The sequence below is a fragment of the Bos mutus genome, chromosome 6 (assembly GCF_027580195.1).
Source record: "Bos mutus isolate GX-2022 chromosome 6, NWIPB_WYAK_1.1, whole genome shotgun sequence".
NCBI classification, from domain to species: domain Eukaryota; kingdom Metazoa; phylum Chordata; class Mammalia; order Artiodactyla; family Bovidae; genus Bos; species Bos mutus.
The window spans coordinates 42,039,585-42,060,022 of NC_091622.1; the positions used below are offsets into that span (position 1 = coordinate 42,039,585).

Sequence of the window (20,438 nt, forward strand, 5' to 3'; positions counted from 1 at the left end):
ACCTCATGCAAAGAGTTGACTCACTGGAAAAGACTCTGATTCTGGGAGGGATTGGGGGCAGGAGGAAAAGGGGACGACAGAGGATGAGATGGCTGGATGGCATCACTGACTCGATGGACGTGAGTGAACTCCGGGAGATGGTGATGGACAGGGAGGCCTGGCATGCTGTGATTCATGGGGTCGCAAAGAGTTGGACACGACTGAGCAACTGAACTGAACTGAACTGAATCTATCAAAATACTACATCACTGCCACAGGCTGAATTGTGTACCCCCGGATTTTCTATGTTGAGGTCAAAACCCCCACTACCACAATGCTGTCCACACTTCTGATGTGCATGAACCACCAGAGCAATCCTGGTGCCAAAAGTAACTTATGTTTCTGAACACAAGAGACACCACAGCTCCCTGGAGTGCCCATTACCCTTCTCTTGGAAAGGGCAAACCTCACTGATCCTGCATCACTGAGCACCTATATGCAGGGCCTGATACTGTGCTGCGTGTGACAGGGTATCTGTCAGCACGATGACTTTTATTACAAGGAATAGAAAACTAAACAGGATCATGCCACCTCTTACGACTCCAACAGTCCAGAGGGAGTCCTGCTTCAGGGAGGTCGTGCCAGCTCCCCTCCACTCACCCAACAGGCCTACCCCACTCTCCTCTGTGCGTCAGCTCTGCCCAAGCCCGCAGCATGGTGGCTTCTGTACCAGAAGTCCAACCATCTTTCTGATGACAGGGAGCAAACTCCTCTCCCCAAAGCCCCAAGCAAATCTCAACTGGATTCAACTGTGTCAAATACCCATTACTGGACCAGTGACTGGACCAGAGAACCAGTGGATGGTTCTCTCAAGGAAAGGCCTGGACACGAGGTGCAGCTAGCATCCTTGGAAGCAAACGGACAATGTGGAACAAGACAGGAAGCCTCAAATGAAAACAGAAAAAAAAAAAAAAAATCTGAGAATTAAGCACTACTGTGTAAAGATCATTTTATAGGTGTGTATGTGTACACATGTGTGTATATACACGATTATATGTACACATGCACACATGAATGCACTGCTATATATACATGTAAATGCATATATTACATAGGTAAATGTAAACACATTGCTGTATGTGTAAATGAGTAGAGGGGAGCTGGGAGGCCCTAATATAACCTAATTTAAAGACATTTGATCTCAATGAAAGAAAAAGACGAAGAATTTTAGATGCTATGTGCTTAAATAACACATCTGAGATCAAAGCAATGAAGTCCTGTGGGAATCAGTTGTGGGAGAAGACACCAAGGCAAACGGTCAAGGAAAGGCCACAGAGGAGTGGAGAAAAAGAAGAAATGAGAGCTAAGAAAATGAGGAAGTCTGTTATCCAACAGAAACGGAGATGCTCACTGTGTGACCAGCTCCCTGCTGTATCTGAAACGTTATCTGAAGCATATGAGTAATATGGGAATTGGAAACATGATCCTAGAGTAGCATTCAGCATACAAGCAAATTAAAGATCCACTGTGCAAAATTCACCAAGGCAAAAAATAAGTGACACTTGTCACACTTCTGGTCAGAAGCAAAACTAGACCTAACTGTTAAGCAAAACAAAAGGATCCCATTCAAAGACGGCTGAATAAAATATTAAGTTTATACAAAAGTACTTCCCCTTGGATGAGGTTTTTTTTTTTTTTTTTAATTTTTTTAATTCTACACACATTTCATGACAGAATTTCAAAACAGCACTGAGGCTTTAAAAGCCACACGTCATCAAACCATGCTGCACAGCCTGTTTTGTAAGCACAGTTACCTCCACACTGATTCGTGCATGTACTGTCTGTGGCTGCTTTCTCCAGACAGTGGCATAACTGGGTCACAGTGACAGAGACCACACAGCCCACAAAGCCTAAATTATTTACTATCTGGCCCTTATCAAAAGCTCGCCCTCCTCTGCTTTAATGTATTGCTTTTTAAAATTCAATTCTGAAAAAAAAAAAAATTCTCATATGTTTCATAATGGGAAAACAAATTTTATTTTGAAAAGTTGATAGCTTAGTAACAGACTTACATTGGAAATGTATTAAACAAAATACCAATAAGAGATGATAATAAAAAAATACTCACAATCTTTCAAGGAGACTTAACCCAGAAAATGAGCCATTCTTCAGCTCGGATATTTTATTGTTACTCAGAATCCTAAAAATGAAAAAAAAAAAAAAAGGTAAGTTGCCTAATATATGTACATCATCAATATCAAATAAATTTAGCTTGTTAAGTTTAAACTATAGGAAGTCTAAGAAGTCACTTATTACCCAAAGAATTTTTGAGATGCCTGAAAAAAATTGGAGCTTCCTTCTCTTTGAGAAACAACCCAAAATAGCTAATTTGCACATCTTGTCACATCTTAAATTGTTCTTGTCACCCTAAACCAAGACATTTGAAATAAAAAGTCAACATAAAACAGCTCTAAGTTCAGTGTAAGAATAAAGAATGTCATATACATTTACAAAATTAATTTATATAAACTGAATATCTACTTAAAAACTGGAAACTTAATACAAAAAGAGCTCTACCAAGCACTGACTTGGAAGGAAATACAGGGCTTCCCTGGTGGCTCACTGGTAAATAATCGGCCTGCCAACGCAGGGGACACTCACTGGCTTGTTCCCTAATCCAGGAGAAGCCCACATGCCATAGAGCAACTGAGCCTATGAGCCACAACTACTGAGCCTACACGTGCTCCAGAGCTCGTGCTGCACAAGAGAAGCCACCGCAACGAGCAGCCCACACACCACATCTGGAGCAGCCCCTGCTCACTAGACAGGAGCGACACGGAAACAAAGAGCCGGCGCAGCCAATTACAGATAAATAAATAAGTAAAACAGTTTTAAAAAGAGAAATATAGTATCTTCTAGATGCCATTTCAACAATACTGAATATTATTTGCAACTTGCTAAGCTGCTAAGTCACTTCAGTCGTATCGGACTCTGTGCGACCCCATAGACGGCAGCCCACCAGGCTCCCTGGTCCCTGGGATTCTCCAAGCAAGAAACCCACTGGAGTGGGGTGCCATTTCCTTCTCCAATGCATGAAAGTGAAAAGTGAAAGTGAAGTCGCTCAGTCGTGTCTGACCCTCAGCAACCCCATGGACTGCAGCCTTCCAGGCTCCTCCGTCCATGGGATTTTCTAGGCAAGAGTACTGGAGTGGGGAGTACCACTGGAGTGGCCATTGCCTTCTCCATTTGCAACTTCAGTTCAGTTCAGTTCAGTCGACCCCATGAATCGCAGCACGCCAGGCCTCCCTGTCCATTACCAACTCCCGGAGTTCACTCAGACTCATGTCCATTGAGTCAGTGATGCCATCCAGCCATCTCATCCTCTGTCGTCCCCTTTTCCTCCTGCCCCCAATCCCTCCCAGCATCAGAGTCTTTTCCAATGAGTCAACTCTTTGCATGAGGTGGCCAAAGTACTGGAGTTTCAGCTTTAGCATCATTCCTTCCAAAGAAATCCTAGGGCTCATCTCCTTCAGAATGGACTTGTTGGATCTCCTTGCAGTCCAAGGGACTCTCAAGAGTCTTCTCCAACACCACAGGTCAAAAGCATCAATTCTTCGGCACTCGGCCTTCTTCACAATCCAACTCTCACATCCATACATGACCACAGGAAAAACCATAGCCTTGACTAGACGAACCTTTGTTGGCAAAGTAATGTCTCTGCTTTTGAATATGCTATCTAGGTTGGTCATAACTTTCCTTCCAAGGACTAAGCGTCTTTTAATTTCATGGCTGCAGTCACCATCTGCAGTGATTTTGGAGCCCAAAAAGATAAAGTCTGACTCTGTTTCCCCATCTATTTGCCATGAAATGATGGGACCAGATGCCATGATCTTCATTTTCTGAACGTTGAGCTTTAAGCCAACTTTTTCACTCTCCTCTTTCACTTTCATCAAGAGGCTCTTTAGTTTCTCTTCACTTTCTGCCATAAGGGTGGTGTCATCTGCATATCTGAGGTTATTGATATTTCTCCCGGCAATCTTGATTCTAGCTTGTGCTTCTTCCAGTCCAGTGTTTCTCATGATGTACTCTGCATATAAGTTTGTGTGAAAATATTATACTTTTTGCACACATTCACAGGCAGAAACAGGTAGCTGTATTGCAATACTACAACTCATGGATTAGGATGATGTTCTTTAAAAAAACTGGAAACAAAAAAATGATTTAAAAGAAGTCCTGGTCGAGCCACCACCGTGGCAGAACTTGCCTAAGACCAGACAATGCGCACACAGTCTTGCTTCCTCTCTAGGCTTTGTAACTATGCTCCTTTTGCATCTTGCATGCCAATAAGGAATTTCCACACAGAAGGGGGAAATGTTAAAGCTACCTTACTTGGGAGAGTGGAAATAACGAGATAAAATAAATGGAAAAAAAAAATCAAAACAGCCTTAGAAGAGTTCAATTAATGGCTCAAGACCATCCTAGGAAATGGTAGAGATGGAATAGGAACCCTGGTACACACTTCACTCCAAACCCCCTGTTCTTCAATACAGACCAATGCTGGTCTAGAGACACCCTTACTGGCATTTTAGGCAGAAAACTCTCCATCCCACAAGGTGCTGTACAACTTCAGGGGCAGACCCTTCACACTGGGTCCAGGCTGAGGGCTGCCCCCAGTCCAGAATGGGCAATACTGTACGTACAAATGTTAACAGAACACCCCTGGGTCATGGGGTTTCAGGCACTCATTTTCATTTTGTTTACTCTCATCTTTCTTTAGAACAAAAGAGTCCATTATGTGTATGAAAGCAAGCAAAAAGAAATAGCCATTTGACTGATGTTCTTTAGTTTGAAGTTAAAAAAAAAAAAACAGCTAATGCAGATTAACATTTCACAGCATTTTTGCGATAAAGTCAAGCTTATGTGTGCTTGAAGCCCAGCTCTATCATGTTCAATTACACTGGTCATGAGCAAGTCACTCCATTCTCTGTAACACAATTCCTCATTTATAAATGGGAAGAACAGTATCTACTGATACCTCATATAATTCTAGAAAGAAAGCAGAAAACACCTAACACGCTCAATGAGTGTAATGTTGCAAATTCTATTTCCTTGGTTCTAAGACACACATCTTCCCTCATTTTAATGTTTCTGACATCAAAATGCATCCGGCAATCAAAGCATATCACTATGGAGTTATTTTCCTTCTCCTCCAACCTGTTACTAAAGCAAGGATAAGGCCTGAACCACTGGAACCAAGAAAAACATGGTGATCAAGAACATGCCAATTGAAACATCATTTTATCTCATCAAAGCTGCAAAAGGACTTTAAGTAAAGTAGTAGGCGTGAGCAAAAGCAAACATGGACTTGGACAAGGCCAAGGCCACGGAGGTCACTGTAACGGCATTTCTCCGGCAGTCCATACCCAAGAGCTACCAACCTTGCCTTCCTAAACAGGCAGGGGTCCTAAGCTAAGAAGTCACCAAATCCAACAAGAAATATATTCAATGATCTAATTTAAGCATGATTTATACCAAAGAGTTCAGCTTTTGTAAGAGGGGGAGTTAAACAAATGATGGTATATCAAACGACAAAATTGTGCCCATCCATTAAAGGAAACTTTTAAAGGAAACTTGATAAAAAGGAAAATGCTTATAATCAGTTAAAAAGCAAAGAACAAAACTGACACCATTGACTGGAATGAATATAATGCAGAGACAAAAAAGACTTGGAAGAAATAGATCACAATGATCACTATCTTGGTGATGAGGTTCCTACTTCTCTCTTAGTCTTTATAATCCTGAAGTATTTTGAAATATCTAGAATGATTCTTCTCTTTGAAACAGACTTTGATGATAAACATAAGAATCTTAATTACCAAGTATAGCTTCAAATTGAGCTGATTTTGAGTATATCTTAAAATAAACATTGAAGTAGGGAATACTTTATTTCTGCTGAGATTAAAAGCTCACATTTCATTATTTACATTCAAAAAAGGTTTATGTAGTGACTGCAACTTAAAAGGCAGTAAAAGTAGTGCAAAGAACAATGTGGTTGCTATCTCAGGCTTTTGAGACATCACCAGTAATACATGACTCAGTCTCTGACAAGTCACTTCACTTTTCTACATAGACTTCTGTTTCATCATTTTTAAGACAGAAGAGATTAGGCAAGAATGATCTCCATTCTTAAAAGAAGCACCTCCCAACTTATTTTTAATTTTTTATAATTATTCATGTTGTAATGAGCAAAGCTGAAGAAACTGATGGTGACTGAGAATTTACTAGCAATGAACCAAAAGTAAGGAAATAAAGGAAAACTACACAAAGCTACCAAGCTCACTGCCACCACTATGTTGTTTCAGAATGAAGAATGAAACCTACACACAGACATATCTTGGGAAAAACTGCCAGGATGCGGACTGAATTACACTCAGTGAAACTTGGTATTGCTTCAGCAAAAGGCCTGTCATTTGCTCAGTCATAAAGGCTTTAGTATGATAAATGACAGACTTTATTGACGAGAGTAAAAGGGAAGACATTTTATCACACTTAAAAAGTTATAACTGTAACCTTAAAAATATAGTTTACAACCTCATGTTAATATATTCAGTCTACATATTACTTGATGTGTTTAAGGATTTTTTCAAGAAAACAGGATCGGTATGAATAAATCTACTCTGCAGACAGTTTTTATACTCAATTTTGAGACAGAGGGACTGCGGAACTAGCAAGTGCATAATATCATGTATCATTATAAACCTAAAACCTATTCATAATATTTTTGCTGGAACCTTTGAAATTTCAAACTTTCTAAGAGGTAACTAAATGAAAAATGTAAACTTGACCAGAGTTACAAAGCTTATATATACTCATTTCTGTTCTATACTGATGACGTTACCACCACACGATCCACGGGCAACGCTCAGGAATGCTTTTATGGGTTCCTGCCTCTAAAATTCAAACACAAGAAGAGTTTGATGTCCGCTGCTACCATTTAACCCAGAAAGAAGTTAGTTCGGTGTGTAATTTATGCCTGAAACATGAAAAAAAGGAATAAGACACAATGTAGACATGTTTTTTTTAAATCAAAAGGTTATGGAGCAGAAAGAAATAAAAATTCAGCATTACAATTCCTCAGTTGCATGCTATTTCAACTCCAAGAATGGAATGCTGTTCACAGCATCCACATTCTGTATGGCAGAAGACACAGAATCATTTTCCTTTTAAGAGGAACTGAAAATGTATTTCAAGAGCATTAAATATTCAGAGCAAACGTTAGGAATATAACTCTTAAAATCAATATAATTTCCTGAAAGAAAAAAAACATGGTCAAAAAAGATAAATAAGAAAAAAAAAAGATAAATAGGCTCATTAGAGTGGGTTGAATGGTGTTCCTCAAAACGTATGAAAGTGAAAGTGTTAGTCATTCAGTCATGTCTGTCTCTTTGTCACTCCATGGTCCATAGTCCACCAGGCTTCTCTGTCCAGGGAATTTTCGAGGAAAGAATACTGGAGTGTGTTGCCCATTTCCTTCTCCAGGGGATCTTCCCAACCCAGGGATCAAATCCAGGTCTCCTGTATTGCAGGCAGACTCTACATACTGAGCCACCAGGGAAGACTCCAAAAGGTATACCAAGAACTTGTGAATGCTACCTTAATTAGAAATAAGGTATCTGCAATGAAGTTAAGGGTTTCAAGATAAAACCCATCCTGATTAGACTGGGCTCTAAACACAGTGACGGGTGTCCCAGAAGAGAAAGAAAAGAGGACTCAGAGGCACATGTGAAAACAAGGGCAACCTCAGAAAGAGGAAAAAGAGAAAATGGAAGATAGGCAGATATACCTAATATACAGGCATAATAATCAAAGATTTTCCAGATCTAAGGAAAAGTGTAAACAAAACTATGTTCTTAAACGTAGTGTATTTATATTTTTAAAGCTTATTTTTTTACTTTTAAAAATCCATCAGATCAGATCAGATCAGTCGCTCAGTCATGTCCGACTCTTTGCAACCCCATGAATCGCAGCACGCCAGGCCTCCCTGTCCATCACCAACTCCCGGAGTTCACTCAGACTCATGTCCATTGAGTCAGTGATGCCATCCAGCCATCTCATCTTCTGTCGTCCCCTTCTCCTCCTGCCCCCAATCCCTCCCAGCATCAGAGTCTTTTCCAATGAGTCAACTCTTTGCATGAGGTGGCCAAAGTACTGGAGTTTCAGCTTTAGCATCATTCCTTCCAAAGAAATCCCAGGGCTGATCTCCTTCAGAATGGACTGGTTGGATCTCCTTGCAGTCCAAGGGACTCTCAAGAGTCTTCTCCAACACCACAGTTCAGAAGCATCAATTCTTCGGTGCTCGGCCTTCTTCACAGTCCAACTCTCACATCCATACATGACCACAGGAAAAACCATAGCCTTGACTAGACGAACCTTTGTTGGCAAAGAAATGTCTGCTTTTGAGTATGCTATCTAGGTTGGTCATAACTTTCCTTCCAAGGAGCAAGCGTCTTTTAATTTCATGGCTGCAGTCACCATCTGCAGTGATTTTGGAGCCCAAAAAAATAAAGTCTGACACTGTTTCCACTGTTTCCCCATCTATTTCCCATGAAGTGATGGGACGGGATGCCATGATCTTCGTTTTCTGAATATTGAGCTTTAAGCCAACTTTTTCACTCTCCACTTTCACTTTCATCAAGAGGCTTTTGAGTTCCTCTTCACTTTCTGCCATAAGGGTGGTGTCATCTGCATATCTGAGGGTATTGATATTTCTCCCAGCAATCTTGATTCCAGCTTGTGTTTCTTCCAGTCCAGCGTTTCTCATGATGTACTCTGCATAGAAGTTAAATAAACAGGGTGACAATATACAGCCTTGACGAACTCCTTTTCCTATTTGGAACCAGTAAGTTGTTCCATGTCCAGTTCTAACTGTTAAAAAATACATAATATTTACAACCACTATCAAAGACAAAGGACTAATTTCCCAAATGTATAAAGAGCTCTTTAAAAAAAAAATCCCCAATAGAAAATCTAGCAAAAGCTAGATAGTTCATTGAAAGTAAACACTAGTAGATCACAACCACATGAAGGGATATACAGCCTTAATTACAAAAGAAACGCAACTTAGTAAAAGAGGATGCCATAAATCACTTATCAGAATGGGGAAAAATGTGGTATCACATTTGGACTCAGACGGGAACAGCCACTCACATTTAGCAATAAATTAGTACAATCACTATGGAGGGCAAAAGCACAAATGCATATATAATATGTGATCCATTAATTCCCCTTCTGGAAATTTACCCAAAAGACATACTTTGTTGCTGTTGTTTAATCCAGTGAGTCATGACTGACACTTTTGAGACTGTAGCCCACCCGCCAGGCACCTCTGTCCATGGGATTTCCCAAGCAAGAATACTAGAGTGGATTGCCATTTCCTTCTCCAAAAGACATACTTGCACATATACAAAATATAGTACACGTTAAATATTATATAATTATATATTTAGATAACAAAATTATGCATTGCTCTATTGTTTATAAAAGCTAATTACTGAATATTTAAGTTGGCCCCAGGAATATGGAATTGGTTTAAGTCCTCCATTAAATGGATACCATGCAGAATGGGGGATGGGGGCGCAGAGGTGGTGGCGAGGAAGCTTTTAGCTATTCATACAGATCAGACACACTGAAGACCGAGGGCATATATTTACATATTAAACAGTCCCATCCCTTGACAGTTTTGATTTGCTAAAATAATAATACAAATTGATTTTCTACTAGATTTATCATGTAGAAGAGCACCTGTTATTGCTACATCTTTATCAAGTGCAAGAAAAATAGACAATATGACTAGGCTATGCTTCTGAGTCACTAACTTACACAGTGGGCACACTGCCTAAACCTTTAGGGCCACCTGCGATAAGCTAAAACCAGAAATGTTAACTCCTCAGAAGTGAATGTTTAGTACTTTGCTTCATTTATCCCATTAATGAAAACTGGTTATTTCCCATGTTCTCTTGGGGGCAGCCAAATACAACCCGCCACCTGTTTTCTTGACAACCCATGGGCTCTAAGAATGGTTTTTTATGTTTTTTAATGGCTGAAAGAAAACCAAAAGAATAATACTTTATGATACACGAAAAAATGTATGAAATCCAAATTTCAGTGTTCTTAAAGTTTTATTGCGACACGACGATGCCCATTTGTTCACATACTGTCTATGGCAGCTTTGATGCTGACAGCAGACTTGAGGAGTACTGAAGGAGACTGGCCAGGAAAGTCTAAAATATTTACTGTCTGGCCCGTTACAGAAAAAGTTTGCCAACTCTTGTCTTAGTGTACTCTGTCTCAGCTTATTCTCTGTTTCCAGGCAAATGAAAATCAAATGCTAATTTCTAAATTAATTCTTCCTACCAAGTAAGAATAAGAGTATCTACTGCATTTCAAAACTCTCCATTGATTTGAATAATCTTTATTTTAAAATCACATTTAATTCTGCAAGGCATCAGCAATTACACACATTTTGCCCCACATGTTATCTGTTCATCAGTGCATCCTTCTGTTAACTGGATGCATTCATTCATTCCTGCAGAAAGAATTCTGGGTGGTATGTTCTGTCTCTGTGGGTCAAAAAATGTTTTGTCCTCGCTCTGTCACATCATCTTGTTTTAACAGCACTTCTCACTATCTGAAATTACTCTGCTCAGATATTGGTCTATTTACATGTCTCCTATGACAAGGTAAAATCCATAAAGCGTAGGGGATCTTTTTCAACATGACTGTCACCACATCCCCACAAAAAAAGATCATGATGGTGAACACTGGAGAGAGTCTATCTTGCAGCCATTCTTTTCCATATGGATACACACTCATTTACTCCTCACAAGAACACTATGAAACAGGCACTATTGTTTTTTCAAAGACAGTAACAACAGAAAATTTGCAAGCTGGGCAACTTGCGCAGATTCATATTCAGACCAAGTAGCAGAGTGAAGAGTCAAACAGTGCCTGATACACGAGAGACTCACGGGGCTAAGGGAGGTGCAGTACTAAGATCTCCCTTCCGGACAGACCCTGTTCAGAAGAGCAGGCAACTGACCACTTCCAGCTTCGACTGTCCAGAAGATCTGCCTCAGTTCCAAGCAGAGGCCACCCACTTTGCAAGCAATGCCAGTCCAGGACTGAGCTCCACAGTGATAAGCAGGTTCTCCATCCCTGGTCGGTACAGACTCCACAGTGGTCCTGCTCTGCACCAGAGCTTCCTGCCAAGTGGCCAAAACCCTCTCATAGCTGCAGGTAGTCTGCACCACCCAATCATCCTTCCTTCCCTCTCCTTTCACAGGTGCTAGACTTGCATCCCAATCCAGAGGCTTTCCATAACTTCTGCTTCATCTCCTTCTTCCCCTACCCCCCGAGATAGTTTCCAGAGTTATTCTTCTAACCCTACTCCGGCATGTGCTTTCCAGAGGATCCAACTGATAAGACACCTACAATTTCTGTCCGGTAAATGAGTGAAATAAAATTATGGCTGGGTTTAAAGTTCTGTGTTCAAAGATCCCTCTATAACAGATTAATGATACAACATCTATAATATCCAAGCACCCAGTCATACAGATGAGACATAAATTTCAGTCCCATGCTCATTCCTTCTTCTCTGAGACCTACTGAAAAAAGTTTGGAGGGGACAGGGGCAGGAATAAAAAAACCATCTACCAGAATACGCCTAGATTTCTTCTTCTATGTGCATGTGTGTGTTCAGTGGTGTCTGACTCTTTGCAACCCAATGCAGACTCGTCTGCTCATGGGATTTCCCAGGCAAAAATACTGGAGTGGGTTACCATGCCCTCCTCTAAGGGAACTTGCCAACACACAGATTGAAACCACATCTCCTGCGTGTCAGGCGGATTCTTCACCACTGAGCCACCTGGGAAGCCCCTTCCTCTTTTAATATTGCAGTAAAAGTTGTCTTAATATACTTTACCCCACATTTTAACCCTTCTAAAATTAGGAGCATCTTAAAATAGAGATTAAAAAAAAAAATGTCCAGCTGCTAGAAAAAGGAATAAGTTATCAGTAGCTGTTCTTACTGCCAAATACACAAACTGTGGCTGAATGTGAAGTCTGAATCCTTAATGATGGCTTAATGTTGATACATTAAGGTTTCACCATGATACAGCACTGAAATAAAAAGTCATGTAATGGGAGACTGCATATTATATGACAGTCAGCATAATTAAAGGCAGCAGAAATGTTAAATCTCCCAGAATTTAACATTTAGGAGAGGCTGGTGGGATTCATTCATGTGTCATGGAGAACTATCATTCAAGCAGCTCCCATCTCTCATAAGCTGCAGTGAATTTATAAGGGAAGCAGTTAAACTTCAATGAAGCATGATTCAATGGAGGTGGAGGAAGTTTGTTAAATTAACCAAATAAAAAGTACAAATAAAACCCTAATATTCCTTACAAACAGCCAAATTATACTGCCAAGGCTAAAGATGCAAAAGAAAAAGTCAAGATCACTTTTATAAAAAGCTCAGTAGTTTACAATACATGCACCATGCTGTCCAATATCTTAAAATACATTTATCATTTATACACAGAAAAGAAAAGGGGACTGGTAAAGGGGTAAAATGTTATTCATAGTCAAAACTGGCAAATCTGGGTATAAAATGAGGGTTCTGCCCATTATTCTTACTTTCAACTTTCACGTTTGAAATTATTTTCAGAGGACAGTATAGAAAGTTTTGTATTAAGATGACACTATGCATGACAAGAATGGTCAAGTGCTTCAGAAGATTTCTAAATGAGATGGCTGGGTGTCCACTTCAGTACTGAAGAAGTGGTATTTCATGGTGTGGGGAAAAAACACCGACATTTTTAGAGAAATTAGCTCCCTTAGAAAAAAGCTGTTTGGAAACAGGCATCTGACTGTTGATGGCATCTTAGCAGCAAATATTGGCTGCTTTTTTCTTCTCCATCTGTTCCTCAAGTTGGTTGGATACAGGCTCTCGTAGACCCATCCTTCACATCTCTCAATTCTTCTTCATAGTTCTTAAACCTTCTGCTTTGAATTTTAGAAGAAATCCTAGGCTCAGTTTTCCCGACCACTAATTTTCTCAGTCTGATGCAGTTCCTATTTTAATCTCGAGCCCATGTGCTGCCCCAGCCGCCACAGTCTAACATTACAACCTCACGGTTAATGTCTCCAATTGCCTCCTTTTCTCTGTAACTCCTTTCCCTCAACAGCTGTTGCTTTCTGGATTTGTCCTTCTCTTGGATCTGAGACTAGGAATTAAAAGTTTCCTGTATTAACTTCTTGATCATCCTGCTGATTTCCTCTCACATGCCTGATGACCCATGGTTGCTTGCTCATCTTTACAAATGGGGGTCTGGATCAATGCAGATTCCCCGCTGCAGGTGGTTTCTTGAGCGCACATGAAAACAATGGGGAATAAGCAGGAAAGGGAGTTGAGCAAAAAGCATTCATCTCAAGGCACAAAGTCTAATAACCCTTGGAAGGTAGGGACACAAACCTGGGGTCCTCAGTGACAAAAACTTAAACTTCTGGCTACAGTAAGCTACTGGTATTCTGCCTGGACAAATCTCCCAGCTTACTAAGAACTCCGCTGAAGGGCTTTGCTGCAGAGGTGAACCCGACCACCAAGCCTGCTGAGTCAAACTCAATGAGAGCTGGTTCCAAGCTATTCATCCCTGCCCATCACTCTCCTCACCACTTATGCTGCCACTCCCTGGAGTTTCAATTCTTGGGAATCTTCCAGGATCCTGTGAAGAAAAATTCATTTGCGCAGTTACTCCCTCTTCTGTCTCTATTGGGTTGTAAGTTCCCGCGCCGTGCAGTTTCACCATCAGTCTGATCCCATCTGTTTTATTTATTCCACTGCATCCTCAGTGCGCCTGGAGCACTGCAGCACCTTTCTCAGTTTTCAGCCCCATTAGTTATGGGTCTGTTCATATTTTCATGTTTCTGCTGTCATTTTCAACAGAATTTTGGAAGGAAAGAAGAAAAAGTAAACAAGTGTGGTTCAATGTATATCCACTGAGGGGGTTGTAAAAGAGTCATTTCCTAAGAGTGGAGGGCTCCCTTCCTCTCCTGCATCCTCTCTCGATGCTACATGACTGGGGTCAGACTTCCTGTCTGGCCCATCCCAGCCCCGCACACAGGGAGGCTAGCCTTTCCCTTTACGTTGCCAAAACCCATAGAAAAATCTCAACCACCTTTCACCTGGAAGAAAGATGACGTTTAATCACAAGGGGACCCGCTTAAAACAATGCCTCATACGTCCACCAAAGGTAAAGCTCCAGGTGCCCTGTAAAACAATCAGGTGTCGCTGAGTAAACCCATTCATGAGTGCCACAGGCATCTGGTTCAGCATCCAACCCCCAAAGGCTAAACAAGGGTGGGGAGTCATATGGGGGGAAGGGGGTGCGAGAGGGAAGTTGTAATTCTGTTCCCTCACCTGGCCACTATTAAAAGACAAAGCTCAACTGAACAACTTTAAAAGCTCTTACTGGCTTTATTCGGGCTTCTCTGGCGGCTCAGACGGTGAAGAATCTGCCTGCAGTGCAGGTGCTGTGCTTAGTCACTCTGTCCTGTAAAACTCTTTGTGACCCCATGGACTGTAGCCTGTCAATCTTCTCTGTCCATGGGGATTCTCCAGGCAAAAATACTGGAGTGGGTTGCCATGCCCTCTTCCAAGAGATCCTCCTGACCCAGGAATCAAACCGGGGTTTCTTGCGTTGCAGGTGGATTCTTTACCAGTTGAGCTACAAGGCAAGCCCCTGCAGTGCAGGAGACCAAGATTCGACTCCCTGACCAGGGATCAAACTTGCGCCCTCTGCAATGGAAGCATGAATTCTTAACCACTGGACTGGCAGGGAAGTCCCTGAATAATATTTAAAAATTAGACAGCAAGTCAAAGATATCACCAGCTAACATATTATTATAGGGTCACCATATAATTTATCACCAGACACTTGATGCTTACATTCACATTAATAATTACAGCAAGACAACAGGTGTTAACCTGGGCATATGGTTATCCTTAATACTCAAATGGTTCATTAAATAATCTTTCAAGTTTCCAGGCATTTCTATCAAAAATCTGACATTTTAAGGCCTGCTTTTTCTTATAATTATTTCAGAATTTTTATTCAGTAGTTTTATAAATAAAAGAGCTGATCTGGTGGTTCAGATGGTAAAGAATCTGCCTGCAAAGCAGGAGACCTGAGTTTGACCACTGGGTCAGCAAGATCCCCTGGGGAAGGGAATTCTACCCACTCCAGTATTTTCGCCTGGAGAATTCCATGGATGGAGGAGGCTGGCAGGTTACAGTTCAGGGGGCTGCCACGAGCAGACTGAGCAACTTAACACTTCCACTTTTTTTCCACTTTATTCAGTAGTTTTATAAATAGGAAGGAAATCTATATTTCTGTTTTTGCATTAAGCAGTAAATTCGCATGTAATCAAATGCAGCTGCTACTGCTGCTAAGTCACTTCAGTCGTGTCTGACTCTGTGCGACCCCATAGATGGCAGCCCATCAGGCTCGCCCGCCCCTGGGATTCTCCAGGCAAGAACACTGGAGTGGGTTGCCATTTTCTTCTCCAATGCATGAAGGTGAAAAGTGAAAGTGAAGTCGCTCAGTTGTGCCCTACTCTTAGCGACCCCATGGACTGCAGCCTACCAGGCTCCTCCGTCCATGGGATTTTCCCCACCCCACTGGAGTGGGGTGCCATTGCCTTCTCCAGTAATCAAACAGCATTTGGTTAATTAAGAAAAACTAAAGGGTTTTTTTTTTTTTTTTAAATGCCATACTACTGATGAGCTATGGACGGAGGTTCATGACATTGTACACGGAGGTTCATGACATTGTACACGAGACAGGGATCAAGACCATCCCCAAGAAAAAGAAATGCAAAAAAGCAAAATGGCTCTCTGAGGAGGCCTTACAAATAGCTGTGAAAAGAAGAGAAGCCAAAAGCAAAGGAGAAAAGGAAAGATATACCCATTTGAATGCAAAATTCCAAAGAATAGCAAGGAGAGATAAGAAAGCCTTCCTCAGTGACCAGTGCAAAGAAATAGAGGAAAACAATAGAATGGGAAAGAACAGAGATCTCTTCAAGAAAATTAGAGATACCAAGGGAACATTTCATGCAAAGATGAGCTCAATAAAGGACAGAAATGTTATGGACCTAACAGAAGCAATAGATATTAAGAAAAGGTGGCAAGAATACACAGAAAAACTGTACAAAAGAGATCTTCATGACCCAGATAATCACAATGGTGTGATCACTCACCTAGAGGCAGACATTCTGGAATGTGAAGTCAAGTGGGCCTTAGGAAGCATCACTACAAACAAAGCTAGTGGAGGAGAATTCCACCTGAGCTATTTCAAATCCTGAAAGATGATGCTGTGAAAGTGCTGTGCTCAATATGCCAGCAAATATGGAAAACTCTGAAGTGGCCACAAGGACTGGAAAAGGTCAGTTTTCATTCCAATCCCAAAGAAAGGCAATGCCAAGAATGCTCGAACTACTGCACAATTGCACTCATCTCACATGCTAGTAAAGTAATGCTCAAATTTCTCCAAGCCAGGCTTCAACAATATGTGAACCGTGAACTTCCAGATGTTCAAGAGGAACCAGAGATCAAATTGCCAACATCTGCTGGATTATCGAAAAAGCAAGAGAGTTCCAGAAAAACATCTATTTCTGCTTTATTGACTGTGCCAAAGCCTTTGACTGCATGTATCACAATAAACTGGGGAAAATTCTGAAAGAGATGGGAATACCAGACCACCTGACCTGCCTCTTGAGAAATCTGTATGCAGGTCAGGAAGCAATAGTTAGAACTGAACATGAAACAACAGACTGGTTCCAAATAGGAAAAGGAGTATGTCAAGGCTGTATATGTCATCCTGCTTATTTAACTTATATGCAGAGTACATCATGAGAAACGCTGGGCTAGATGAAGCACAAGCTGGAATCAAGACTGCAAGGAGAAATGTCAATAACCTCAGATATGCAGATGACACAATCCTTAAGGCAGAAAGCAAAGAACTAAAAAGCCTCTGGATGAACGTGAAAGAGACTGAAAAAGTTGGCTTAAAGCTCAACATTCAGAAGACTAAGATCATGGCATCTGGTCCCATCACTTCATGGCAAACAGATGGGGAAACAGTGGAAAGAGTGAGAGACTTTTTATTTTGGGGGGGGGGGGTCTCCAAAATCACTGCAGATGGTGACTGCAGCCATGAAATTAAAAGACACTTACTCCTTGGAAGGAAAGTTATGACCAACCTAGACAGCATATTGAAAAGCAGAGACATTACTTTGCCAACACAGGTCAGTCTAGTCAAAGCTATGTTCTTTCCAGTAGTCATGTATGGATGTGAGAGTTGGACTATAAAAGAAAGCTGAGTGCCAAAGAATTGATGCTTTTGAACTGTGGTGTTGCAGAAGACTCTTGAGAGTCCCTTGGACTGCAAGGAGATCCAACCAGTCCATCCTAAAGGAAATCAGTCCTGAACATTCATTGGAAGGACTGATGTTGAAGCTGCTGCTGCTACTGCTAAGTCGCTTCAGTCGTGTCCAACTCTGTGCGACCCCATAGATGGCAACCCACTAGGCTCCTCTGTCCCTGGGATTCTCCAGGCAAGAATACTGGAGTGTGTTGCCATTTCCTTCTCCAATGCATGAAAGTGAAAAGTGAAAGTGAAGTCACTCAGTCGTGCCCAACTCTTAGCAATCCCATGGACTGCAGCCTACCAGGCTTCTCCATCCATGGGATTTTCCAGGCAAGAGTACTGGAGTGGCTTGCCACTGCCTTCTCTGATGTTGAAGCTGAAACTCCAATACTCTGGCCACCTGATGCGAAGAACTGACTCATTTGAAAAGACCCTGATGCTGGTAAAGATTGAAGGTGTGAGGAGAAGGGAAAGAGAGAGGATGAGATGATTGGATGGCATCACCGACTCAATGGACAGGAGTTTGAATAAACTCCAGGAGTTGGTGATGGACAGGGAGGCCTGGCATGCTGCAGTCCATGGGGTCACAAAGAGTCAGACACGACTGAGTGACTGAACTGAACTGATTGTTTCCAAAATGCCTAAAAATGAAAAACTGCTTATTAAATAACACTTCATTTTATTTAGGAACACATTAGCTCAATGAGAAAAGAAAGCCTATTTTTCAAGGTGTCTTTAACATCATAAAGAACACTGGACACTTAATATTTATGAATACAATAAAAGCATGCTTATTTGGCATTTTAATCAAATAGAGGGCTTTCTCCTGGGAACAGAATGAGTTTCTTCTAGGATTTTGAGCCTGATTTTTAAGCTGAAATTCACAATGAACCTACTACGCATTAATTGAGTGTATTTGCGCATCTATAGTGTGCTGGGAGTTACATTAAAGGACACAGTAATTGGTCTCAAGGGCTAATACAATACATGAATCTTGGTATAAAGTGCTACAAGAGGACTGTAGGATTCAAAGAAAATACAGAGTTTAAATGTTGCAGAAATGCAAATGAATAAGGGAAACATTTCTGAACTTTGTTGTTAAATGAGGAAGAATTCCAAGTGCAGACAGGAAGGGGAAAATCCTTTTAAACAGAGATAAACTCTCTGTATTATTTTCTTTTGCTGCATAACGAATTACCACAAACTTAATGCTTTAAATCAATACCTATTACTTAGCACATAGCTCTGCAGGTCAGAAGCCCAGCCCAGAGTATGTGGGTTTTCTGCTCAGGGTGGGAAGTGGCTGCACAGCACCTGGGTACCAATAGAGGGGATGCTCCTAAGTTAATGAATGGAGTGGAGGGAAGGAAGGAAAGGAGTGCACATATCACCTGTGAAATACTCTTGCTAGAATCATGCTTCAATCTGAACAGGAAAAAAAAAAGGTGATACCTTGTAATTTCCACTTCCCATTGTGAATTTGTGTTCCCTTCCTGTGAAGGTGTGCAAACGTCTTTTGATCATTATAACACACTGGTTGTTAAGTGTGAACTCTCAGGTTAGACTGCCTCAGCTCACAGCCTGGCTCCACCTCTTACTGCCCGGGTGACCTAGGGAAAATTAATGAGCTATGCCTCCGTTGCTCAGGCACAGAAGAGGGATCATAATAATAATGACCTCATGAGGGAATTATGAGAATCAACTAATACAACACAACCCTTAAAAACACTTACGACAGGATCTGGCACACTCAACAAACATTACTGATTATTACTGGCCCATATTTCGAATGGATTATCTGTGTCTTCTCACTAATTACGATCTTCCAAAAATTCTTGGGCAGCTGGCCCAAATGCTGGGTGCCAGTCTCTGTTAGAAGATACTTAGAGTTCGGAAACTATTACCAAGGAGTGAAATCATTACTTCTGACAAGCTAAGTGCTCACTGCTAAGCAAAGAATTGTCTAATTCTTTCAGTAAGTAATCTCCTGGGACTTCCCTGGAAGTTCAATGGTTAAGAATCTGCACTTTCACTACAGGGGGCATGGGTTTGATCCCTGGGGCAGGGGGTGTCCCTTGTGGCTCAGATGGTAAAGAATACGCCAGCAATGCAGGAGACCTGCGTACAATCCCTCGGTTGGAAGATCCCAGGTGAAGGGAATATCCACCCACTCCAGTATTCTTGCCTGGAAAATCCCCATGGACAGAGGAGCCTGGCAGGCTACCATCCATGGTGTCGCAAAGAACTGGATACCACCAAGCGACTAAGACTTTCATACTTTGGGGAACAAAGATCCCACATGCCTAAAAAAAAAAAAAAAAGAAATCTCCTGAGACTTTTGTAAAATTCAGAGACACTCTTTCCATGTAGCTGTTGAAACTGTTATCAAACAGGAAAGAACCTGGGTATGTACAAAAACCCATATGATTCCAAGATTTTATAAAACCAAACAATCCAGTAATTAACAGAGTTTTGGGGTTCCAGGGCCATTGGCAAATAAGGGCATGTGTGCCACCACCTCCCCATCCTGTGCCAGAGCAGACATCTGAACTGGCACTTTCCTGATAAGCTCAGGCCACACTCCTAATGGCTGCTCCCAATTCACAGATGTTGTCATTCAAGGAATCTATTTACCATAGTGGTTCTACAACAGAAACTCTATCACAGCAATTATGACCTCAATGTACTTTTTATAACTGGTGGAGGCATCGTGACCAGGCACTGACCTGCCCACTGAAGGTGAACTGTGTATAGAGAGTCAACAGGGAAGTGCTGTGAAGTAGAATCAGTCAGAACACTGGCATCAGAGGATGCATAACAAACGTGTGGCAATTGGGCAAAGCAGTAAGGGGGTGGGGGGCATGCCGGCAAGAAAAACAATCACGTGATATAAAATCTGCAGCATATCCATACAGTCTGGAAATAAAGGGGAAAATATCCATGTGTCTGTGTATGCATAAAGTCAAAAAAAGC

The 20,438-nt window shown here is 41.4% G+C and overlaps 1 protein-coding gene across 4 annotated transcripts in view; it reads right to left on the reverse strand.

Moving 5' to 3' along the window:
• Positions 1–20,438, reverse strand: part of ADGRA3 (adhesion G protein-coupled receptor A3) — a 134,887-nt gene that overhangs the window by 94,005 nt on the left and 20,444 nt on the right. For all 4 annotated transcript variants that reach the window (XM_070372206.1, XM_070372204.1, XM_005897098.3 and 1 more), the window contains exon 2: positions 2,108–2,179. In XM_070372206.1, coding sequence (XP_070228307.1) covers positions 2,108–2,179 — 72 coding nt within the window. The remainder of the gene's footprint in view (positions 1–2,107; positions 2,180–20,438) is intronic.